This window comes from Oncorhynchus gorbuscha, linkage group LG19 (genome assembly GCF_021184085.1).
Source record: "Oncorhynchus gorbuscha isolate QuinsamMale2020 ecotype Even-year linkage group LG19, OgorEven_v1.0, whole genome shotgun sequence".
NCBI classification, from domain to species: domain Eukaryota; kingdom Metazoa; phylum Chordata; class Actinopteri; order Salmoniformes; family Salmonidae; genus Oncorhynchus; species Oncorhynchus gorbuscha.
In genome coordinates this window covers 77984203-78010839 of record NC_060191.1, presented here as the reverse complement: position 1 = coordinate 78010839, position 26637 = coordinate 77984203, and the positions used below count along the sequence as shown (strand labels likewise).

The 26637-nt window shown below is 47.0% G+C and overlaps 1 protein-coding gene across 2 annotated transcripts in view; it reads right to left on the bottom strand.

Moving 5' to 3' along the window:
• Positions 1 to 1963: 1963 nt before the first annotated feature.
• The window catches only part of ddx6 (DEAD (Asp-Glu-Ala-Asp) box helicase 6), a 25499-nt gene continuing 825 nt past the window's right edge, over positions 1964 to 26637 (bottom strand). Inside the window, exons 2-13 of one of the 2 annotated variants that reach the window (XM_046314684.1) lie at positions 25866 to 26407; positions 25714 to 25777; positions 24371 to 24475; positions 21731 to 21860; positions 16903 to 17049; positions 16647 to 16741; positions 15972 to 16094; positions 15499 to 15627; positions 3845 to 3961; positions 3020 to 3185; positions 2737 to 2927; positions 1964 to 2429 (exon numbers count right to left, since the gene is read on the bottom strand). In XM_046314684.1, coding sequence (XP_046170640.1) covers positions 2755 to 2927; positions 3020 to 3185; positions 3845 to 3961; positions 15499 to 15627; positions 15972 to 16094; positions 16647 to 16741; positions 16903 to 17049; positions 21731 to 21860; positions 24371 to 24475; positions 25714 to 25777; positions 25866 to 26095 — 1479 coding nt within the window. In that variant the 5' untranslated portion in view covers positions 26096 to 26407 and the 3' untranslated portion in view covers positions 1964 to 2429; positions 2737 to 2754. Of the gene's footprint in view, positions 2435 to 2736; positions 2928 to 3019; positions 3186 to 3844; positions 3962 to 15498; positions 15628 to 15971; positions 16095 to 16646; positions 16742 to 16902; positions 17050 to 21730; positions 21861 to 24370; positions 24476 to 25713; positions 25778 to 25865; positions 26408 to 26637 lie in introns of both variants that reach the window. The other variant, XM_046314683.1, reaches the window with a different exon arrangement.

Here is a 26637-nt window from a genome sequence, read left to right as displayed (position 1 = left end):
ATAAACATCTAGAGTGTAGATCAGATACCCATTCATAAACATCTAGTGTAGATCAGATACCTAGTCATAAACATTACTCCTCAGAGCCAATTTGAGCTGCACTGCAGCAAGTCGCTTCAACTACATGATACAATATTCATTTACCTTTTTTTTTAATAATAATAATAATAACAGTCACTCTTTGCAGGGATTGTGGGGAGTGGCTTGTTGAGTCAGTCGAAGGAGGAAAGGCTGGTGATGAAAATAACATTATGCTGCTCTGATAGCTATTCCACCTGTCTAGAGGGACATCCTGTCAACACTGGAAGGAAAAATAGAGGAATATTATTTAAACAATAAATCTAAACTTAATGTAACAGGGTTGAACAACTGCATTGATTATTAAATGTCAAGGGTGAAACTGTAGTTTAATCTGTGCTTTGGCTAAAAGCACAAGGAACACATTTCATCATAGACAACGTGACAATTAAATGGTCGTAGACTACATCCGAACACAGAGTGCTCTTCTAGAAATCAGAACTTCACTGACTAAACAGGCCATCGTTGCAGCTCATTCTGTGAAGGGGGTTTGAGTAAAAAAAGGGACAAAATATAATCATCTCCAGATTCAAAACTTAAAGATGCATCAGCTCACATCGTCATCCTCAACATGTCAACCAGCCTTTTAAACTTGTTTTTAAAACAATCTATTAAAAATGAAATCAAGTATTTACAAAGTGTACAGGGTGCCAAGATCGTTTAGCTGTGGCACATCAAGGAGAATAAAGTGGAGGGACCAACTGCCCACCCAGAAGAACATCAAACTGCAACAGGAACAACACCCATTTCTTCTCGTTTGCATCGTACGGTAGATAAGTCCTCCCAAACAGGAAGGAACCCCCGGACACTCCGGGGAGGGTGGAGCTACTTAACGTTCCAGTTCTAGAATAGATCAGTTCTTAGTGTTCTGATTGTGAAGCTGGAGGGGGAGGAACGTTAGGATCGTAATGAACTAGTCTGCACTCTGGCTGCGTTCCAATAGGAGCCTCTAAACATCCTGCGCGTTGAGCTGGCATCTTCATCCAGGGCCTTTCTCTGCCGTGGATTATCTTCATATACTTGTCAATATTCTGGGGACCTGCAGCCAAGCCAGCAGCAGAACATATTCCATCCACTCTCCATCCAACTATAGAAAAACGACCTAAACCTTGATGCAATGTGTCTTGCTGAACATGAAGTGGTAGGATGGGTGTTGATTCAATGTGTGGAACATAAAGTGATGAGTAACACCGTGGGTGGACGGATGTTTCCACATAGAGACGGAGAACGGGTTATTACTTCAGAACAAGCTGCTTGTTAAGGCACTTCATACAAAGAGCTACAAACAAAAGGACAACATAAAGGAGGGGCCAGGGGCCGGGCGGGGAGAGGGAGGGAGGGGGCCGGGAGAGGAGGGAGGGGGGGGGCCGGGGGGAGAGGAGGGAGGGGGCCGGGCGGGGAGGAGGGGGAGGGGGGGGAGAGGCCGGGCGGGGAGAGGAGGGAGGGGGCCGGGCGGGGAGAGGAGGGAGGGGGCCGGGCGGGGAGAGGAGGGAGGGGCCGGGCGGGAGAGGGAGGGAGGGGGCCGGGCGGGGAGAGGGCGGGAGGGGGCCGGGCAGGGAGAGGCGGGGAGGGGCCGGGCAGGGAGAGGCGGGGAGAGGCCGGGCGGGCAGGGAGAGGAGGGAGGGGCCGGGCAGGGAGAGGAGGGAGGGGCCGGGCAGGGAGAGGAGGGAGGGGCCGGGCAGGGAGAGGAGGGAGGGGCCGGGCAGGGAGAGGAGGGAGGGGCCGGGCAGGGAGGGAGGGAGGGAGGGGCCGGGCAGGGAGAGGAGGGAGGGGCCGGGCAGGGAGAGGAGGGAGGGGCCGGGCAGGGAGAGGAGGAGGGAGGGGCCGGGCAGGGGAGAGGAGGGAGGGGCCGGGCAGGGAGAGGAGGGAGGGGCCGGGCAGGGAGAGGCCGGGCAGGGAGAGGAGGGAGGGGCCAGGCAGGGAGAGGAGGGAGGGGCCAGGCAGGGAGAGGAGGGAGGCCTGGGCAGGGAGGAGGGAGCCGGGGGGTAAGTGCTGACTGGCAGGCAGTGCTCAGGGTAGATTGGAGCAGGAGAAAGATGGAAATGAACAAATCCATTTCCATTGAAAGACAGTTCTCCACGTTCCCCGCCTTCCTCCTCCCAGTACTGTAGGAGTTAGTAGTCGAAGTCTTCAGTGCATCGCAGCAGAGAGAGGACCCTAGAACAGGGACATCATGAGTTCCTCTGCAGGTTTGTTGTCCCTCACAGATCGTACACGTTTCCATGAGGTGGCATCCAAAAACAGGAAGGAAGACCGACAGACAGGAAGTTAGATATCCAACAACAAAAAAAGACACAAAAAAAAAAGGTCCAGGACACAGAAGGGAGGGGCGACGGGGACAGGGGTCTCATCTGATCTGCAGAGGAGAGAAACAGTATCGCTGTTGTGTTTCGTACGACTAGGCAAACATTTCTCCTCCTGCTTTCAGGGAGTACAAACTATCTCAAACCCATGAACATGTTTAGTAGCTGACGTTTTACTTGGTAAGCATTCCTCAAAAATACATGTCAACCTCAAAGAACTTGTCCAGTTATATAAATATGGTGCGTTTCCCACCTCCCACCTCCCACCTCCCACCTCGTTTTTGAAGGACACTATTCAATGTCAAAAAAAAAAAATGGCTTTATAAAATAAATGTGATTGAAGAGCCAGTTTCACCTCTGTTCGTCCTCCACCTCACAGCTTGACCTCTCCGTTCTCACTGTGGTACTCTGCGACATACAGGCTCTTGTCTATGCAGCCAGGGATGGGTCTGATCTCTGTTCCCAGCTGCTCCTCAATGCCCTTCAGATTGAAGCGGTCATCGTATGTGATCAGGTTGATGGCCAGACCCAGGTGACCAAAACGACCTGGGGGGGTGGAGTAGTCGAGGTTAAAACTGCCGAGACCTCCTTCAAATGACATTTATTAAGTCTCGCTTGAGAAAAGCCAAGGTTCTCACCAGATCTGCCGATGCGGTGGAGGTACGTCTCGCCCAGCTTGGGGAAGTCAAAGTTGATCACCACATTCACCGCCTGAATGTCGATACCTCTTGTGAAGAGGTCTGTGCAGACCAGATTCCGGCAGAGCCCGTTTCTGAAGTCGTGGAACACTCTGTTACGGTGCTCCTGGAAAGAGACAGACGAGTAGACTAGTGGTTTTCAGACTAACTTAACCATGGAGATGTTGGGTCGGTTCAAAACAGAATGAAAGTCTGGTACAGTCTAATCTGGTCCAAAGAAAGACTTGTTCTCCTAATAAAAACGCAAAGCCTGGGGCCCGAGCCTGGTCAACGCAAAGCCTGGGGCCCGAGCCTGGTCAACGCAAAGCCTGGGGCCCGAGCCTGGTCAACGCAAAGCCTGGGGCCCGAGCCTGGTCAACGCAAAGCCTGGGGCCCGAGCCTGGTCAACGCAAAGCCTGGGGCCCGAGCTGAGCCATTTCATCAGCCCTGAGCATAAACCAGAGGTAAACAAGCTGACATCTGATCAACAGCTATGAGGCATCCCAAATGGCCCCCTATTCTATAAATAGTGCACCACCCATAGGGCTTCTGGTCTAAAGTAGTGCACTACCCATAGGGCTTCTGGTCTAAAGTAGTGCACTACCCATAGGGCTTCTGGTCTAAAGTAGTGCACTACCCATAGGGCTTCTGGTCTAAAGTAGTGCACTACCCATAGGGCTTCTGGTCTAAAGTAGTACACTACTACGTAGGGTCCATTTGGGATACTAAGCTTAGTCAGCTGATCCTAGGGTAGTGAGGAGGCAGTGCACTAGGACCTGGGCTGACCTGTCTCATCTTGGCATGAATGTAGAAACACGAGTAGCCCAGCTGTGATATCTTCTTGGCCAGCAGCTCCACCCTCTGAGACGAGTTACAGAAGATTATAGACTGGTTGATCTGGAGCTGAGTGGGGAGACAGGAAACAGATTATAGACTGGTTGATGTGGAGCTGAGTGGGGAGACAGGAAACAGATTATAGACTGGTTGATGTGGAGCTGAGTGGGGAGACAGGAAACAGTAGATTATAATTGAATAGACATACAAGTATATAAACAGTGGCTTCAGGAAGTATTCACACCCCTTGAGTTTTCACATTTAGTTTGGTTATTAAAGCCTGAATTTAAAATGAATTAAGTTGAGATGCACAAACGGACACGTTTTCATTTTAGGCCTAAACAAATGTATGGAAGGAGTGCCTTTGATCTGACAGCTGCAGTTCTGCACAAGACAACCGTTGAGGTGTTTCCCAGCCGACAGACGCACCATTTCCCCGCCGAGACGCGCCATATTTTACACCATACATAATTCCATGACCCCAAAAGCACTCGCTACACTGAATGCTTAGCAGGACAGGAAAACGGTCTAATTCACACACTTCAAGAGAACATCCCTGGTCATCACTACCATCTCTGATCTGGAGGACTCACTAAACAGAGAACATCCCTGGTCATCACTACCATCTCTGATCTGGAGGACTCACTAAACAGAGAACATCCCTGGTCATCACTACCATCTCTGATCTGGAGGACTCACTAAACAGAGAACATCCCTGGTCATCCCTACCGCCTCTGATCTGGAGGACTCACTAAACAGAGAACATCCCTGGTCATCACTACTGCCTCTGATCTGGAGGACTCACTAAACAGAGAACATCCCTGGTCATCCCTACCGCCTCTGATCTGGAGGGACTCACTAAAAACACACTTTGTAAATGATGTCTGAGTGTTAGACTGTGCCCCTGGCTAACTGTAAAACAAAATGGTGCGGTCTGGTTTGCTTGATATAAGGAATTTAAAATGAGTTACACTTAGTGGTCTTTCTGTAGCTCAGTTGGTAGAGCCTGGCGCTTGTAACGCCAGGGTAGTGGGTTCGATCCCAGGGACCACCCATACGTAGAATGTATGCACACATGACTGTAAGTCGCTTTGGATAAAAGCGTCTGCTAAATGGCATATATTATATTATTATTACTTCCATTAACTTTCCAGCTGGTTTTCAGACCCCTTCAATTTTCCAACATTTGGTTATGTGACAACGTTATTCTAAAACAGATTCAATGATTCTCATCATCTACACACAATACCCCATAATAACAAAGCAAGAACAGGTTTAGAAATGTTTGAAAATGTATTTTAAAAAAGTGACATAAGTATTCAGACCCTTTGCTGTGAGACTAACTTGAGCTCAGGTGCATCCTGTTTCCATTGATCATCATTGAGATGTTTCTACAACTTGATTGGAGTCCACCTGTGGTGGTATATTCAATTGATTGGAAATGATTTGGAAAGGCACACACCTGTCTATATAAAGTCTCATACTTGACAGCACGTCAGAGCAAAAACCAAGCCATGAGGTTCAAGGAATTATCTGTAGAGCTCAGAGACAGGATTGTGTCGAGGCACAGATCTGGGGAAGGGTACCAAAACATTTCTGCAGCATTGAAGAACACAGTGGCCTCCATCATTCTGAAATGGAAGAAGTTTGGAACCGCCAAGACTCAGAGCTGGTTGCCCGCCCAAACTGAGCAATCGGGAGAGAAGTGCCTTGGTCAGGGAGGTGACCAAGAACCTGATGGTCACTGACAGAACGCCCGAGTTCCTCTGTGGAGATGGGAGAACCTTCCAGAAGGACAGCCATCTCTATAGCACTCCATTAAATCAGGTCTTTATGGTAGGGGCCAGATGGAAGCCACTCAGTAAAAGGCACACGACAGCCCGCTTGGAGATTGCCAAAGGCACCTAATGGACTCTGACCATGAGAAACAAGATACTCTGGTGTAATCTAGATTGAACTCTGGCCTGAATGCCAAGCTCCATGTCTGGAGGGATCCTGGCACAATTCCTATGGTGAAGCATGGTGGTGGCAGCATCATGCTGTGGGGATTTCTTTCAGCAGCAGGGACTGGGAGACTAGTCAGGATCGAAGGAAAGATGAACGGAGCAAAGTACAGAGAGATCCTTGATGAAAACCTGCTCCAGAGCAGTCAAGATCTCAAACTGGAGCGAAGTTTCACCATCTAAGACAACGACCCTAAGCACACCGCCAAGACAACATAGGAGTCAGGAAAAGAGGCGATCATCCAGAGGCAGTGCTCCTAGTGGCCGGAGACTTTAATGCAGGGAAAACAAACAAAAAATGATTCTACCAGCATGTTACATGTCCAAAGTAGAAAAAACCTAGACCACCTTCACACAAAGACCTGCACAAAGCTCTCCCTCGCCCTCCATTTGGCAAATCTGACTAATTCCATCCCCAAATTCTTGCTTACAAGCAAAAACTAAAGCAAGAAGTACCAGTGATTGACTCAATACGGAAGTGGTCAGATGATGCAGATGCTAAGCTACAGGACAGTTTAACTAGCACAGACTGGAATATGTTCCGGTCTTTTGCTAATGGCATTGAGTAAACCACCTCAAGCACTAGCTTCAAGTGCATCAGTGACCGTACATATATACCCCAACCAGAAGACATGGATCACAGGCAACAAGCACGACTCCAACATCAGCATTCAGTTTGCTGACAACACAGTGGTAGGACTGATCACAGACAACGATGAGACAGCTTATAGGGAGGATGTCAGAGACCTGGCAGTGAGGTGCCAGGATAACCTCTCCCTCAATGTGATTAAGGCAAAGGAGAACATTGTGGACTAAAGGGAAAAGGAGGACGGAGCACGCCCCCATTCTCATCGACGGGGTTGTAGTGGAGCAGGTTGAGAGCTTCAAGTTCCATGGTGTCCACATCACCAACAAACTAGAATGGTCCAAACACACCAAGACAGCTGTGAAGAGGGACAACACTTACTCCCCCACAGGAGACTGAAAAGATTTGGCATGGATCCTCAAAAACTTCTACCGCTGCACCATCGAGAGCATGCTGATTGGTTGCATCACCGCCTGGTATGAATAAAAAAATGTATATACCAGGTGTTGTCAGACACTAAGAATTGTCAAAGACTCCAGCGACCCATGTCAGACATCTCTACTAACCCACAGCAAGCGGTACCAGAGCGCCAAGTTTAGGTCCAAAAGGGTTATCAGCTTCTACTCCCAAAGCCATAAGACTCCTGAACAGTTGATCAATTGTCCACCCTCCCATTTTTCTGCTGCTGCTACTACTGTTATTATCTATGCATAGTCACTTACCTCTAGCTACATATAGCCTCCACATTGTACCAGTACCCCCTGTATATGGCCTCCACATTGTACCAGTACCCCTGTATATAGCCTCCACATTGTACCAGTACCCCCTGTATATAGCCTCCACATTGTACCAGTACCCCTGTATATAGCCTCCACATTGTACCAGTACCCCCTGTATATAGCCTCCACATTGTACCAGTACCCCCTGTATATAGCCTCCACATTGTACCAGTACCCCCTGTATATAGCCTCCACATTGTACCAGTACCCCCTGTATATAGCCTCCACATTGTACCAGTACCCCCTGGCTAGTCTTCACTAGCCAGCTAGCTAACGTCCACTGATTAGCTGCACTGGGAAAACTATTACACTCAACTGAACGACTTGATCAGTGTAGTGTTAGCTAGCTACATAGCTGTCTTTGCCGTCTTCGTATCTTCGTTCCAAGATAATTGCGTTGTTTAGGTTTAGAGTGTGTAGTCTTAAGAGTGATTATCTTAATTTACAGAGGTTAGCTAGCCAGCTATTTGTCGTCCTTAACGTAGGAGACTCTGCTAGCTAGCCAACGTCTTCTGTATAGAACTCAACTACCCGGTCGCATTCACAGGTAGTATCACATTTTCACTTCATTTCATTACAGTACAACGGTTTGATTTGTTTGATCGTAGCTAGCTACATAGCAGTCTTTGTATCAAAGATAATTGTGTAGTCTAGAGCGATTTTCTAGGTTCGCTAGCCAGCTATTGTCGTTCTTTTAACGCAACGTAACGTAAACAACACTGCTAGCTAGCCCCCGAATAGCAACACTGCAGAAACTATTACACTCAACGGAACGACTTGATTAGTGTATTGTCAACAACGCACCCACTGCCAGCTGGCCTACTTCAGCAGTACTGTATCATTTTAATCATTTTAGTCAATAAGATTCTTGCTACGTAGCTTAACTTTCTGAACATTCGAGACGTGTAGTCCACTTGTCATTCCAATCTCCTTTGCATTAGCGTAGCCTCTTCTGTAGCCTGTCAACTATGTGTCTGTTTATCCCTGTTCTCTCCTCTCTGCACAGACCATACAAACGCTCCACACCGCATGGCCGCGGCCACCCTACTCTGGTGGTCCCAGCGCGCACGACCCACGTGGAGTTCCAGGTCTCCGGTAGCCTCTGGAACTGCCAATCTGCAGTCAACAAGGCAGAGTTCATCTCAGCCTATGCCTCCCTCCAGTCCCTCGACTTCTTGGCACTGACGGAAACATGGATCACCACAGACAACACTGCTACTCCTACTGCTCTCTCTTCGTCCGCCCACGTGTTCTCGCACACCCCGAGAGCGTCTGGTCAGCGGGGTGGTGGCACCGGGATCCTCATCTCTCCCAAGTGGTCATTCTCTCTTTCTCCCCTTACCCATCTGTCTATCGCCTCCTTTGAATTCCATGCTGTCACAGTTACTAGCCCTTTCAAGCTTAACATCCTTATCATTTATCGCCCTCCAGGTTCCCTCGGAGAGTTCATCAATGAGCTTGATGCCTTGATAAGCTCCTTTCCTGAGGACGGCTCACCTCTCACAGTTCTGGGCGACTTTAACCTCCCCACGTCTACCTTTGACTCTTTCCTCTCTGCCTCCTTCTTTCCACTCCTCTCCTCTTTTGACCTCACCCTCTCACCTTCCCCCCTACTCACAAGGCAGGCAATACGCTCGACCTCATCTTTACTAGATGCTGTTCTTCCACTAACCTCATTGCAACTCCCCTCCAAGTCTTCGACCACTACCTTGTATCCTTTTCCCTCTCGCTCTCATCCAACACCTCCCACACTGCCCCTACTCGGATGGTATCGCGCCGTCCCAACCTTCGCTCTCTCTCCCCCGCTACTCTCTCCTCTTCCATCCTATCATCTCTTCCCTCCGCTCAAACCTTCTCCCACCTATCTCCTGATTCTGCCTCCTCAACCCTCCTCTCCTCCCTCTCTGCATCCCTTGACTCTCTATGTCCCCTATCCTCCAGGCCGGCTCGGTCCTCCCTCCCGCTCCGTGGCTCGATGACTCATTGCGAGCTCACAGAACAGGGCTCCGGGCAGCCGAGCGGAAATGGAGGAAAACTCGCCTCCCTGCGGACCTGGCATCCTTTCACTCCCTCCTCTCTACATTTTCCTCCTCTGTCTCTGCTGCTAAAGCCACTTTCTACCACGCTAAATTCCAAGCATCTGCCTCTAACCCTAGGAAGCTCTTTGCCACCTTCTCCTCCCTCCTGAATCCTCCTCCCCCCCCCTCCTCTCTCTCTCTGCAGAGGACTTCGTCAACCATTTTGAAAAGAAGGTCGACGACATCCGATCCTCGTTTGCTAAGTCAAACGACACCGCTGGTTCTGCTCACACTGCCCTACCCTGTGCTCTGACCTCTTTCTCCCCTCTCTCTCGAGATGAAATCTCGCATCTTGTGACGGCCGGCCGCCCAACAACCTGCCCGCTTGACCCTATCCCCTCCTCTCTTCTCCAGACCATTTCCGGAGACCTTCTCCCTTACCTCACCTCGCTCATCAACTCATCCCTGACCGCTGGCTACGTCCCTTCCGTCTTCAAGAGAGCGAGAGTTGCACCCCTTCTGAAAAAACCTACACTCGATCCCTCCGATGTCAACAATTACAGACCAGTATCCCTTCTTTCTTTTCTCTCCAAAACTCTTGAACGTGCCGTCCTTGGCCAGCTCTCCCGCTATCTCTCTCTGAATGACCTTGATCCAAATCAGTCAGGTTTCAAGACTAGTCATTCAACTGAGACTGCTCTCCTCTATCACGGAGGCGCTCCGCACTGCTAAAGCTAACTCTCTCTCCTCTGCTCTCATCCTTCTAGATCTATCGGCTGCCTTCGATACTGTGAACCATCAGATCCTCCTCTCCACCCTCTCCGAGTTGGGCATCTCCGGCGCGGCCCACGCTTGGATTGCGTCCTACCTGACAGGTCGCTCCTACCAGGTGGCGTGGCGAGAATCTGTCTCCTCACCACGCGCTCTCACCACTGGTGTCCCCCAGGGCTCTGTTCTTGGCCCTCTCCTATTCTCGCTATACACCAAGTCACTTGGCTCTGTCATAACCTCACATGGTCTCTCTTATCATTGCTATGCAGACGACACACAATTAATCTTCTCCTTTCCCCCTTCTGATGACCAGGTGGCGAATCGCATCTCTGCATGTCTGGCAGACATATCAGTGTGGATGACGGATCACCACCTCAAGCTGAACCTCGGCAAGACGGAGCTGCTCTTCCTCCCGGGGAAGGACTGCCCGTTCCATGATCTCGCCATCACGGTTGACAACTCCATTATGTCCTCCTCCCAGAGCGCCAAGAACCTTGGCGTGATCCTGGACAACACCCTGTCGTTCTCAACCAACATCAAGGCGGTGGCCCGTTCCTGTAGGTTCATGCTCTACAACATCCGCAGAGTACGACCCTGCCTCACACAGGAAGCGGCGCAGGTCCTAATCCAGGCACTTGTCATCTCCCGTCTGGATTACTGCAACTCACTGTTGGCTGGGCTCCCTGCCTGTGCCATTAAACCCCTTCAACTCATCCAGAACGCCGCAGCCCGTCTGGTGTTCAACCTTCCCAAGTTCTCTCACGTCAACCCACTCCTCCGTTCTCTCCACTGGCTTCCAGTTGAAGCTCGCATCCGCTACAAGACCATGGTGCTTGCCTACGGAGCTGTGAGGGGAACGGCACCTCAGTACCTCCAGGCTCTGATCAGGCCCTACACCCAAACAAGGGCACTGCGTTCATCCACCTCTGGCCTGCTCGCCTCCCTACCACTGAGGAAGTACAGCTCCCGCTCAGCCCAGTCAAAACTGTTCGCTGCCCTGGCCCCCCAATGGTGGAACAAACTCCCTCACGACGCCAGGACAGCGGAGTCAATCACCACCTTCCGGAGACACCTGAAACCCCACCTCTTTAAGGAATACCTAGGATAGGATAAGTAATCCCTCTCACCCCCCCCTTAAGTTTTAGATGCACTATTGTAAAGTGACTGTTCCACTGGATGTCATAAGGTGAATGCACCAATTTGTAAGTCGCTCTGGATAAGAGCGTCTGCTAAATGACTTAAATGTAAATGATGTAAATGTATATAGCCTCCACATTGTACCAGTACCCCCTGTATATAGCCTCCACATTGTACCAGTACCCCCTGTATATAGCCTCCACATTGTACCAGTACCCCCTGTATATAGCCTTGCTATTGTTACTAATTATTTGTTACTTTCCTTTGTTTATTTATTTTGTATTTCAGTTTATTTTAGTAAATACTTTCATACGTTATTTTTCTTAACTACATTGTTGGTTAAAACCTCTTGAGACTAGGGGGCAGTATTTTGATGTTTGGATGAAAAACGTGCCCAAAGTAAACGGCCTATTTCTCAGGCCCAGAAGTTAGAATATGCATATAATTGGCAAATTAGGATAGAAAACTCTATAAAGTTTCCAAAACTGTCAAAATATTGTCTGTGAGTATAACAGAACTGATACTGCAGGCAAAAAGCTGAGGACAATCCAACCAGGAAGTGCTGTTATTCTGAAACCTCTTTTCCATTGCAATCCTCCATTTATGGGTAAGAAAGAATTTCTACACCCATTGTATTCGGCACATATTTAAAACAAAATTAACTTTATTTAACCTTTAATTAACTAGCCAAGTCGGTGAAGAACAAATTATTTTTTACATTAACGGCCTAATGGGGAACAGTGGTTTACCTGCCTTGGTTCAAGGGCAGAAAGACAGATTTATACCTGCCAGCTCAGGGATTCGATCCAGCAACCTTTCGGTTACTAGTCCAACACGCTAACCACTAGGCTACCTGCCGCGCATTTTTTTAAATAACATATATTATTTTGAAGTCTCTGAATGTCCACACACACAGCCAGAGTCCGGACTTGAACCCGATCAAACATCTCTGGAGAGACCTGAAAATAGCTGTGCAGAGACGCTCCCCATCCATCCTGACAGAGCTTGAGAGGATCTGCAGAGAAGAATGGGAGAAACTCCCCAAATACAGGTGAGCCAAATTCACTTTGACAATTGTCATTGTTAGATTGATGAGGAAAAATAATTTAATCAATTTTAGAATAAGGCTGTATCGTAATATATAACCTACGACCCATCGATGCAGACCTTTGGAACATTAATAAATCCATGTAATATAGTCTACCTACACCATCGCAATAAATCCATGTAATATAGTCTACCTACACCGTCACAATAAATCCATGTAATATAGTCTACCTACACCATCGCAATAAATCCATGTAATATAGTCTACCTACACCATCGCAATAAATCCATGTAATATAGTCTACCTACACCGTCACAATAAATCCATGTAATATAGCCTACCTACACAGTCACAATAAATCCATGTAATATAGTCTACCTACACCATCACAATAAATCCTTGTAATATAGTCTACACCATCACAATAAATCCATGTAATATAGTCTACCTACACCATCACAATAAATCCTTTATTTTAGGATTTCTAAAGAAACATGAATAAAATGTAGAGTATGATAGCTAAGGAGATGGAGAAAATGCAGTAGCTATTGCAAATACGCACACTGAGACGAAAAGAGAACCTGTCTCCGGTTAACGTTGTAGGGCAACCATGGAATTCGTGACAGAGGGAGAAACATTTATCCATGTATACCAGTAAGAGTATAGCTAGCGACATTCAGATAATAATTGTCAGAATGTCCTTTTCATTTCAAGTTAAAGCGTACTGTTAGCTAGCTAACGTTACGTGTTTGATCGGTGTACTAATAGTTTTCGTATCTCAGATCCATTAACATTGCTAGTTACAGCCTGATGTTCGCTAGCTACCTGCAGAGTAGTAACGCCATGAGTTGGGATTACGGTTCACTGTTTAGCTAGCTACTTGCAGAGTAGTAACGCCATGAGTTGGGATTACGGTTCACTGTTTAGCTAGCTAGCTACCTGCAGAGTAGTAACACCATGAGTTTGGGATTACGGTTCACTGTTTAGCTAGCTAGCTACCTACAGAGTAGTAACACCGTGAGTTGGGATTACGGTTCACTGTTTAGCTAGCTACCTGCAGAGTAGTAACGCCATAAATTGGGATTACGGTTCACTGTTTAGCTAGCTACCTGCAGAGTAGTAACGCCATAAATTGGGATTACGGTTCACTGTTTAGGTAGCTAGCTACCTGCAAAGTAGTAACACCATGAGTTGGGATTACGGTTCACTGTTTAGCTAGCTACCTGCAGAGTAGTAACACCATGAGTTGGGGATTACGGTTCACTGTTTAGCTAGCTACCTGCAGAGTAGTAACGCCATGAGTTGGGGATTACGGTTCACTGTTTAGCTAGCTACCTGCAGAGTAGTAACACCATGAGTTGGGGATTACGGTTCACTGTTTAGCTAGCTACCTGCAGAGTAGTAACGCCATGAGTTGGGGATTACGGTTCACTGTTTAGCTAGCTACCTGCAGAGTAGTAACGCCATGAGTTGGGATTACGGTTCACTGTTTAGCTAGCTACATGTCTAAACACAAGACTCCACTATGCAAGTAGCCATTTCAATAGACTGTATGTCGTCACCGTTACAACTGTCGATAGACTTAGGTGGTAAATTCGCTCTGACTATCTACTCTGATTTTAGTGCACTATCAGAGTGTGCCGGAGCGCAGAATAACTGACTAATTCACGAACGCTCAACACAAGTTGAATATGGACGGTGTCAGTAAACTTTGGCTAAAAAGAGTAATATCATCTGACAGCAGCACAGTTACAGTCACCAACACTCTGGATAACATAAGAGCCTAACCATTTATGCTTAGGGCAAGTAGAATTGTCAGTGAGCCGTTTTCTCATTTGTGTCTGGAAGTAGCTAGCAAATGTTAGCCAGTTAGCGTGGATGTTGACTGCTGTTAGGGCAGAACGCTCGGATCCACCTTACTCCTCGACCAGAGCATCCAGTGCTCTGAATTTACAAACAAAACCTGACAACGCTCCGAGTCCACGAATGTCCAGAACACACTGGGACTCCAGATTACATTTACAAACACACCTGCAGTATGAACCAGCCTTTAGTCTTTTTGCTAAATCAGACCGAATCGAGCTGGTTCGGTCACATATACGATGTGTGTGTGAAATGTGTTTTGAATGGGCAGCGGGGGGGAAACTCCGTTAAATAGCGAATGGAGGACGCGTTTCCCATGGTTCATTTTCATGCCAGCCAGGTCGGCTCCTCTGGTTATAAGGCAAAGCAACGTGTTTAATATTAAGAAGGTTGAGAACTTTGGAGGACGCATGGCTCTCGACCTTAGTCTCTCCCGAGCCCCTACGGGAGTTGTAGCGATGAGACAAGATAGTAACTACAAACAATTAGATACCACGAAATTGCACGTTGAAATTCACTAAGCAGTGTGCCGATGCCTGTAGCACTTTATCAGAAGGACTTGTTTTGTCAAACAACCACCCAGTCAGACAAAAGGGCACCGCTGAGCACGCGTGAAAGGACTTCTATGCTTTAAATTATTTTGACCAGCAGGTGCCATTAGTGGAGGTAAATTACACAAACACTATTCTGTAATTTGGCAACAGTTTTCCTCATCACTTTTCCACACAGAGGTATCAAGGTATCAAGTGAAGTGCTGCAATCCAACATGGCGGGAGGAAAATAGGGGGGGGCAGCGCTCAGCCGACTGGGTTAGCTACAACTTCAGACGGTTGAGGGGGGCAGAGAGGACAGAGTCAGCTGGGGGCGGGCAGCGCTCAGCCGACTGGGTCAGCTACAACTTCAGACGGTTGAGGGGGGCAGAGGACAGAGTCAGCTGGGGGAGGGGGGCAGCGCTCAGCCGACTGGGTCAGCTACAACTTCAGACGGTTGAGAGAAAGGGGGCAGCGCTCAGCCGACTGGGTTAGCTACAACTTCAGACGGTTGAGGGGGGCAGAGGACAGAGTCAGCTGGGGGCGGGCAGCGCTCAGCCGACTGGGTCAGCTACAACTTCAGACGGTTGAGGGGGGGGCAGAGGACAGAGTCAGCTGGGGGAGGGGGGCAGCGCTCAGCCGACTGGGTCAGCTACAACTTCAGACGGTTGAGATGAGGGGGGGCACTCAGCTGGGGGGGGGGCAGAGTCAGCTTTGCTCTGTAGCGTAGGAGTTAGGGGTCGTTGATGGGCACCTACCTTGGAAAATGTCTTGAGTCAGTGGCCATGTCTCTGTAACCGAGGCATAATACTGGATGACCCCCCCCCCCTTCAGGGTCAGGGTACAAGGGGTTACAAGTGACAGCACTCACCCTGGAGAAGAGCGTGTTGAGACAGTGGACCTTCTGTCTCTCTGTAACGTAGGCATAATACTGGGTGACCCCCTTCAGGGTCAGCTCCTCCATCAGGTTGATCTCGTAGGGCTTGGACAGGTGGGAGTTCTGAGACACAGGAAATAACAAGTTCACATCACAAAGCATTGAGACTTGTTTATGGAGGTCGTCATGACTACGTTGTTGATGTTTGTCCCGCTGTGTGTCGCTAGTCCGCCATTCATATTTTAACTATTAACAAAAATATACAAAGCAAGACAATGGAAAGCCCTTTAATATTCTATTACAGAGTCAAAATTAACGACTTAAGCGTTTTACTGCACAATGCAGCAGGACTGTAGAAATCAACACAGGGCTTTCATAGTTCACAGACGCAGACTAAAAACTATGATCTATAAGGCTAGTCCAACCCCCCCCCAAAAAGGCCCCATGCATCAGAATCCAGAATTTACCATGAACTTCTGTACGCTGAGAGGGAAGGTAGCAGAGTAGAGCAGAATCTGTCTCTGTTTGGGCAGGTAGCTCAATATCTCCTCCATCATCACGACAAAGTCCTGGGACAACAGCTTGTCTGCCTGGGGGGGGGGGGGGGGCAGAGACAAGGACATAAGTGGATCTACAGTTGACTAACGACAGGTAAGGTAACCAGGTAACAGTTCAAATCAAATCAAATTTTATTTGTCACATACACATGGTTAGCAGATGTTAATGCGAGTGTAGCGAAATGCTTGTGCTTCTAGTTCCGACAATGCAGTGATAACCAACAAGTAATCTAACTAACAATTCCAAAACTACTGTCTTATACACAGTGTAAGGGGATAAGGAATATGTACATAAGGATATATGAATGAGTGATGGTACGGAGCAGCATACGGTAGATGGTATCGAGTACAGTATATACATATGAGATGAGTGTGTAGACAAAGTAAACAAAGTGGCATAGTTAAAGTGGCTAGTGATACATGTATTACATAAGAATGCAGTTGATGATATAGAGTACAGTATATACATATGCATATGAGATGAATAATGTAGGGTAAGTAACATTATATAAGGTAGCATTGTTTAAAGTGGCGAGACACCGGGACTAATAAGGAACCGCATGGTAAACTAACACCACAGCTCACCTCATCCAAAACCATCATCTGAACCTGATTGACTTTGGCCACACCCTTCTTAATGAGGTCCAGGATCCTCCCAGGGGTGGCAATCACAACGTGTACTAGAGACAAAAGATTACAATTATTATTAACAAATCACAAGGTGAACTACAAAGAATAACATAATTGAGAAGCATAAGCCTAGCATCACCATTACATTTCAGACTCGAGTCAAGATGACTTGTTAAATTGAATAACTGGCTCCGGGCCAGGTGTGATGTACCTGTCTCGTCGAGCCTCATGATGTCATCGCGGAGGTTGGTACCACCCGTTGTGGCCATGACTTTGACCCCTCCCATGTGTTTGCTGATCTGGATACAGATTTGGCTCACCTGCAATGCCAGTTCTCTGGTGGGAACGATGCCCATAGCTTGGGGGAGGAGAGAACCATATGTTTGGCGATTCACCACTTTTTACACATTTGATTGCATTACAACATTCTAAAATAAATCCTCAGCAATCTACCCACAGTGACATCACAATACCCCACAGTGACATCACAATACCCCACAGTGACATCACAATACCCCACAGTGACATCACAATACCCCACAGTGACATCACAATACCACAGTGACATCACAATACCACAGTGACATCACAATACCCCACAGTGACATCACAATACCCCACAGTGACATCACAATACCCCACAGTGACAATGCAAAAAGTTAGATTTTATAAAATGTATTAACAAAATGAAAACTTAAATATCAGATTTACAGATTTATTCAGTCCCTTTACTCAGTACTTTGTTGAAACACCTTGGCAGGTTTTAAAGCCTCGAGTCAAAAATCAGCATTTCACTTGGCACATGCGCCAAATACAGTGAATTGCTTACTTAGAAGTCCTTAACCAACAACGCAGTTCAAAATATAAATTATTAATGAGCAACAATAAAATCACAGTAAGGAGGCTATATACAGGGAGTACCGGTACAGAGTCAATGTGGAGGCTATATACAGGGAGTACCGGTACAGAGTCAATGTGGAGGCTATATACAGGGGGTACCGGTACAGAGTCAATGTGGAGACTATATACAGGGTATTACGGTACAGAGTCAATGTGGAGGCTATATACAGGGGGTACCGGTACAGAGTCAATGTGGAGGCTATATACAGGGGGTACCGGTACAGAGTCAATGTGGAGACTATATACAGGGTATTACGGTACAGAGTCAATGTGGAGGATATATACAGGGGGTACCGGTACAGAGTCAATGTGGAGGCTATATACAGGGTGTTACGGTACAGAGTTAATGTGGAGGCTATATACAGGGGGTACCTGTACAGAGTCAATGTGGAGGCTATATACAGGGGGTACCGGTACAGAGTCAATGTGGAGACTATATACAGGGTATTACGGTACAGAGTCAATGTGGAGGCTATATACAGGGGGTACCGGTACAGAGTCAATGTGGAGGCTATATACAGGGGGTACCGGTACAGAGTCAATGTGGAGGCTATATACAGGGGGTACCGGTACAGAGTCAATGTGGAGGCTATATACAGGGTATTACGGTACAGAGTCAATGTGGAGGCTATATACAGGGGGTACCGGTACAGAGTCAATGTGGAGGCTATATACAGGGTATTACGGTACAGAGTCAATGTGGAGGCTATATACAGGGGGTACCGGTACAGAGTCAATGTGAGGGCTATATACTTTGAGGATGAGGACTCATGCCAAATCCTTTCAGTCTCCTGAGGGGAAAAGGTGTAGTCATGCCCTCTTCACAACTGTCTCCTGTGGGGGAAAAGGTGTAGTCATGCCCGCTTCACAACAGTCTCCTGGGGGGAAAAGGTGTAGTCATGCCCGCTTCACAACAGTCTCCTGGGGGGGAAAAGGTGTAGTCATGCCCTCTTCACGACTGTCTCCTGGGGGGAAAAGGTGTAGTCATGCCCTCTTCACAACAGTCTCCTGGGGGGGAAAAGGTGTAGTCATGCCCTCTTCACAACAGTCTCCTGGGGGGGAAAAGGTGTAGTCATGCCCTCTTCACAACAGTCTCCTGGGGGGAAAAGGTGTAGTCATGCCCTCTTCACGACTGTCTCCTGAGGGGAAAAGGTGTAGTCATGCCCTCTTCACGACTGTCTCCTGAGGGGAAAAGGTGTAGTCATGCCCTCTTCACAACTGTCTCCTGAGGGGAAAAGGTGTAGTCATGCCCTCTTCACAACTGTCTCCTGAGGGGAAAAGGTGTAGTCATGCCCTCTTCACAACTGTCTTGGTGTGTTTGGATCATGGCATGATTTTTTGGCAAGGAAAATATCGGCTATCGGAGATTAATGTAATATCGGTGCATCACTAGTTGTTACCTACCCTCACCACCTGGGGGCAGCCCGTCAGGAAGTCCCGGATCCAATTGTAGAGGGAGGTCTTTAGTGGGAGGTGTTTAATCCCAAGGTTTTTAACTTATTGATGAGCTTTGAGGACACTATGGTGTTGAACGCTGAGCTGTAGTCAATGAACAGCATTCTCACATAGGTGTTCCTTTTGTCCAGCTGGGAAAGGGCAGTGTGGAGTGCAATAGAGATTGCGTCATCTGTGGATCTGTTGGGGCGGTTGGCAAATTCAGTCTTCATTCTGTATTGATGCTTTGCCTGTTCGGTGGTTCGTTGGAGGACATAGTGGGATTTCATAAACGTCAGGGTTAGAGTCCCGCTCCTTGAAAGCGGTAGCCTTTAGCTCAGAGCGGATGTTGCCTGTAATCCAAGTGTTCTGGTTGGGGTATGTACATAGTCACTGTGGGGACGACATCATCGATGCACTTATTGATGAAGCCAGTGATATGGTGTACTCAATGTCATAGGAAGAATTCTGGAACAATCTTCTTGTGTATGACACTACAAGCTTGGCAGACCTGTATTTGGGAGTTTCTCCCATTCTTCTCTGCAGATCTTCTCAAGCTCTGTCAGTTTGGATGGGGAGCGTTCAAGCGGGTTTAATTCCTGGCTCTGGCTGGGCCTCTCAAGGACATTGAGACTTGTCCCGAAGCCACTCCTTTGTCTTGGCTGTGTGCTTAGGGTCGTTGTCATGTTGGAAGGTGAACCTTCGACCCAGTCTGCGGTCCTGAGTGCTCTGGAACAGGTTGTCATGAAATATCTCTTTACTTTGCGCCGTTCATCTTTCACTTGATCCTGATTCTTCTCCCAGTCCCTGCCGCTGAATAACATCCCCACAGCTTGATGCTGCCCCCACCATGCTTCACTGTAGGGATGGTGCCAGGTTTCCTCCAGACGTGACGCTTTGCATTCAGACCAAAGAGTTCAACCTTGGTTTCATCAGACCAGAGAATCTTGTTTCTCATGGTCTGAGTCCTTCAGGTGACTTTTGGAAATCTCCAAGCGGATTTCATCAGGCCACTCTACCATAAAGGCCTGATTGGTGGAGTGCTGCAGAGATGGTTGACCTTTTAAAAGGTTCTCCCATCTCCACAGAGGAACTCTAGATCTCTGTCAGAGTGACCATCAGGATCTTTGTCACCTCCCTGACCAAGGCCCTTCTACCTGACTGCTCAGTTTGGCCGGGTAACCAGCTCTATGAAGTGTCTTGGTGGTTCCAAACTTCCATTTAATAATAGAGGCCACTGTGTTCTTGGGGACCTTCAATGCTCCAGAAATGTTTTGGTACCCTTCCCCAGATCTGTGCCTTGACACAATCCTGTCTCTGAGATCTATGGACAATTCCTTCGACCTCATGGCTTGGTTTTTACTCTGACATTCACTGTCAACTGTGGGACCATCATATAGACAGGTGTGTGCTTTTCCAAATCAACTCCAATTGAAATTACCACAGGTGGACTCCAATCAAGTAGTAGAAACATCTCCATGACGACCAATGGAAACAGGAAGCACCAAAGCTTAATTTCAAGTCTAAAAGCAAAGCATCTGAATACCTATGTAAATCATTTGTTACTTCGTTTAATTTGTTTATTACATTTGCAAAAAATTCTAAGAAACTGTTTTTGCTTAGTCATTATTGGGTATTGTGTGTAGATAAATTAGGGAATTTAAAAATAACTATATATTTTAGAATAAGGCTGTAACCAAACAAAATGTGGAGAAAGGGGTCTGAATAGCGAAGGCACTGCATTATATCATACAGAGGCCTACACAGAGGTCATAGCCTGCAGGACAGCTCTCTGTTGGACCCATGTCCACAGCTGGACCACAAGACAGACGCAAGTCAGGTTGGAGTAGGACAACAGGCTATAAACTACACTGTAGTAGTTACAGATCCATACAGCCTCCATCCTACCAAACTACACTGTAGTTACAGATCCATACAGCCTCCATCCTACTAAACTACACTGTAGTAGTTACAGATCCATAAAGCCTCCATCCTACTAAACTACACTGTAGTAGTTACAGATCCGTACAGCCTCCATCCTACCAAACTACACTGTAGTTACAGATCCATACAGCCTCCATCCTACTAAACTACACTGTAGTAGTTACAGATCCATAAAGCCTCCATCCTACTAAACTACACTGTAGTAGTTACAGATCCATAAAGCCTCCATCCTACTAAACTACACTGTAGTAGTTACAGATCCATACAGCCTCCATCCTACTAAACTACACTGTAGTAGTTACAGATCCATACAGCCTCCATCCTACTAAACTACACTGTAGTAGTTACAGAGCCATACAGCTACGGAGCCTCCATCCTACTAAACTACCATGTCCACAGCTGAACCACAGAACAGAGATAGAAGGCAGGTTGGGGGGGAACTACATTAGTCTATACAAAGATCTGATTAGTCTGTCACTTTCACAAAATCAGCATTTTCAATTCTACTGAAGACATTTGGTCTACTGAGACCCAAGGCAATGTCATGAAGTGTCTTAACACCTGTTTAAAACAAAGGCAATGTCATGAAGTGTCTTAACACCTGTTTAAAACAAAAGCAATGTCATGAAGTGTCTTAACACCTGTTTAAAACAAAGGCAATGTCATGAAGTGTCTTAACACCTGTTTAAAACAAAAGCAATGTCATGAAGTGTCTTAACACCTGTTTAAAACAAAGGCAATGTCATGAAGTGGAATCTCACCTTGTATACAGTCCTTCTTCAGGTCAATGCGTTCCAGTAAGGGAATGAGGTAAGCTCCGCTCTTTCCTGTCCCGTTCTTGGCCCTGGCCAGAATGTCCCTCCCAGACAACGCTATGGGGATGCTCTCCTCCTAGAGATGAAGGCAACACGTTAGGGGTCCACTTATCCCACCGAGAACCCAGGGCCTTGAGGTCCGCTCGAGTCCCAAATGGCATCTCATTACCTATATTTGTGCCACAGAAAATAGTGCACTACATTGGGAATAGGGCTCCATTTGGAACACCGACACCTTGCTGGTGGTCACCCCCCCCCCCCTCTAATCAGAGATACATTCAGACCTCTGCTGAGACACCAAGTGAGTGGAATCTCTTGGCCAATCAGTGTCAATCCAGTCAAATCAACCAACGAACTACCAAGAAAAACAGAAAAGCAGGAGCACTGCAGCTCCCAGGGCTCAGATTGGCCCTCCTCATCTTTAATCACTAACGGTTACAGACCCATACAGCCTCCATCCTACTACACTACACTATAGCAGTTACAGACCCATACAGCTATGGAGCCTCCATCCTACTACACTGTAGTAGTTACAGACCCATACAGCTATGGAGCCTCCATCCTACTAAACTACACTATAGCAGTCACAGATCCATACAGCTATGGAGCCTCCATCCTACTACACTGTAGTAGTTACAGACCCATACAGCTATGGAGCCTCCATCCTACTAAACTACACTATAGCAGTTACAGATCCATACAGCTATGGAGCCTTCATCCTACTAAACTACACTGTAGTAGTTACAGATCCATACAGCTATGGAGCCTTCATCCTACTCAACTACACTATAGCAGTCACAGATCCATACAGCTATGGAGCCTTCATCCTACTAACCTACACTGTAGTAGTTACAGACCCATACAGCTATGGAGCCTCCATCCTACTACACTACACTATAGCAGTTACAGACCCATACAGCTATGGAGCCTCCATCCTACTACACTGTAGTAGTTACAGACCCATACAGCTATGGAGCCTCCATCCTACTAAACTACACTATAGCAGTCACAGATCCATACAGCTATGGAGCCTCCATCCTACTACACTACACTATAGCAGTTACAGACCCATACAGCTATGGAGCCTCCATCCTACTACACTGTAGTAGTTACAGACCCATACAGCTATGGAGCCTCCATCCTACTACACTATAGCAGTCACAGATCCATACAGCTATGGAGCCTCCATCCTACTACACTGTAGTAGTTACAGACCCATACAGCTATGGAGCCTCCATCCTACTAAACTACACTATAGCAGTTACAGATCCATACAGCTATGGAGCCTTCATCCTACTAAACTACACTGTAGTAGTTACAGATCCATACAGCTATGGAGCCTTCATCCTACTCAACTACACTATAGCAGTTACAGATCCATACAGCTATGGAGCCTTCATCCTACTAAACTACACTGTAGTAGTTACAGATCCATACAGCTATGGAGCCTTCATCCTACTCAACTACACTATAGCAGTCACAGATCCATACAGCTATGGAGCCTTCATCCTACTAACCTACACTGTAGTAGTTACAGACCCATACAGCTATGGAGCCTCCATCCTACTACACTGTAGTAGTTACAGACCCATACAGCTATGGAGCCTCCATCCTACTACACTGTAGTAGTTACAGATCCATACAGCTATGGAGCCTCCATCCTACTACACTGTAGTAGTTACAGATCCATACAGCTATGGAGCCTCCATCCTACTAAACTACACTGTAGTAGTTACAGATCCATACAGCTATGGAGCCTCCATCCTACTACACTGTAGTAGTTACAGATCCATACAGCTATGGAGCCTCCATCCTACTACACTGTAGCAGTTACAGATCCATACAGCTATGGAGCCTCCATCCTACTACACTACACTATAGCAGTTACAGACCCATACAGCTATGGAGCCTCCATCCTATTACACTGTAGCAGTTACAGATTCATACAGCTATGGAGCCTCCATCCTACTAAACTACACTATAGCAGTTACAGATCCATACAGCTATGGAGCCTTCATCCTACTAAACTACACTGTAGTAGTTACAGATCCATACAGCTATGGAGCCTTCATCCTACTCAACTACACTATAGCAGTCACAGATCCATACAGCTATGGAGCCTTCATCCTACTAACCTACACTGTAGTAGTTACAGACCCATACAGCTATGGAGCCTTCATCCTACTAAACGACATTCCGTCACACTTACACAGGTGTTAGGGGCTTGCTAGATAGCTAATTAATATAGGTGGTCGCCACGTCTTCCGTAAACAATGGCTGTAACATGATATCACCACACGGGAACACTGACCCTATCAAGGTATGTATCAATTTAACTTTTTATTTCATTCACATCGGTATGCAAGGTCCATATGCTTCCAAAACCATACCGCAACCAACACGTGTTAATGTTCAGAGTGAGCGCAGGCCATTTAATTAACCAAACTCCCCCTTACAGAAGACGCCTTCTCCATATCCAATGGCTCTTGGGTAATGAAATAGAGTCATGAACAAGAGCTAATACACATACCATGCATTCAGTGTGCTGTATGCAGCTGCTACGTAGCACATGAGCTCTTACCGTACCTGTATTGGAGAGGGTTTCTCCCAGCCCATCTCAAAGATGCCCATCAGTAGCTCCCTCTTCAGGCAGTAGTCTTCAAACTCATTGCCTTTAGTTGCCGTTACGTCCTGTTGTACATCGGATCAACATTGAATCAACTTAACATTGGAGGCTTATAATTACTACTGCCCCAGAGTAACATTAGAACCCTGACTACTAGTGCCCCAGAGTAACATAAGAACCCTGACTACTACTGCCCCAGAGTAACATAAGAACCCTGACTACTACTGCCCCAGAGTAACATAAGAACCCTGACTACTACTGCCCTAGAGTAACATAAGAACCCTGACTACTACTGCCCCAGAGTAACATTAGAACCCTGACTACTACTGCCCCAGAGTAACATTAGAACCCTGACTACTACTGCCCCAGAGTAACATTAGAACCCGGACTACTACTGCCCCAGAGTAACATAAGAACCCTGACTACTACTGTCCTAGAGTAACATAAGAACCCTGACTACTACTGTCCCAGAGTAACATTAGAACCCTGACTACTACTGCGCTAGAGTAACATTAGAACCCTGACTACTACTGCCCTAGAGTAACATAAGAACCCTGACTACTACTGCCCTAGAGTAACATAAGAACCCTGACTACTACTGCCCCAGAGTAACATTAGAACCCTGACTACTACTGCCCCAGAGTAACATAAGAACCCTGACTACTACTGCACTAGAGTAACATAAGAACCCTGACTACTACTGCCCCAGAGTAACATTAGAACCCTGACTACTACTGCCCTAGAGTAACATAATAACCCTGACTACTACTGCCCCAGAGTAACATAAGAACCCTGACTACTACTGCCCCAGAGTAACATAAGGACGTGCCGTAGGCTCACTCAAAAGCCAACTTGAAATCTGGCTAGAGGCGCTATCGAATTGGATCCTTTTCTATAGCTTAACTGGTTTGTACGTTGTCAAGCGGGCAGTCACGTGTGTTGGCCAGACAGAGGACCCCGGTTCAAGCCCAGTCAGAGGCAGCTTCAGGGATGCAGCACAAAATGCTAAGCTAACACGATTTATGCTAATGCTAAGCTAGTCTCTATGTAGTGTTGCCTGTCTTGTTCTTGATGTGTTTTGTCCTATATTTGTACTGTATATATTCTATCCCAGTGACTCGCTCCTGTAGAGGCCTTTTTCCTTTTGGTAGGCCGTCATTGTAAATAAGAATTTGTTCTTAACTGACATGCCAAGTTAAATAAAGGTTAAATAAATAAAAAGCAAAACAAACGCCCTTTACACTAGACCACGGCAATAACTACAACAGTTTAAAGTACATTTGATTCAAAAGGGAGCTTTTACCGATGTTCTCATCCTCGTGTCTTTTGGAGGGAGCGTCAAATTCCTCTTCCAGTCATCTCCGGGCCTGTGGAAAAATATAACTTATGAGTACACCACCAAAAGAGAACGCTTGAGAGCCATTCGGACGCTGTACAAAATTAACTAGGACTCACTTGATGACAGTATTGGCTGTGGGGGTAGCTTTAGCCAGCTGGGTGCTGCTAGGCCCAGTGCCGTTGTTGATTGTGCTGGAGGCCTGCTTCATATGGCTGGGCTGCTGTGTCTGATGACTGCCTCCTCCGCTGCCCTGGCCTCCTGCAGGCTTCACCACCGGTCCTCGGAGCTGGCCATTCTGGTTGGAATGGCCCAGTATCACTGGGTTCTGGGTACTGGCGGTACTCATGGCTAGTCAATTATCCAAGCCACTGTCCTTATTCTGATTGTGAGGAATAGTCTGACTTCTCACGGGCTGTTATCCAAAACAAATGTAATTAGATAGAAGCAATCGTCTCCTCTCCTGTTCCTCAATAGTATTGTTCTTTGTGAAACATTTTTTTTTTAAGTCAACAAAATGACTGACACAAAACAAAAATAAAGAATAATAATAATAACTCCGGTGTATCGCGGCTTGGTGTGGCACCGGTCAGAGCGCCTTACGCCAGAGGCTGCATGGTCACACCTGTCTCAAATACCTCCATCCCCACAACTCTTCACCCTGAGGTAGAGGAGGAGAGTGGCACAGGGTTTACACAATCATCACGGGAGAGAAGTCAGGTAGCTAGTTATCAAGTTCAGTTCACAGCGGAGTTGTAGCTAGTTAGTTAACCAAACCATGTCACTAACTAAACGCCTTAAAACTAGTTAGTTTGTCAACTAGCCAGCTACAAGTTAACCAGCCGGGAGTGGTGCGTTTAATACAGTCTCACTAGTAGCTCATTGCTGCAT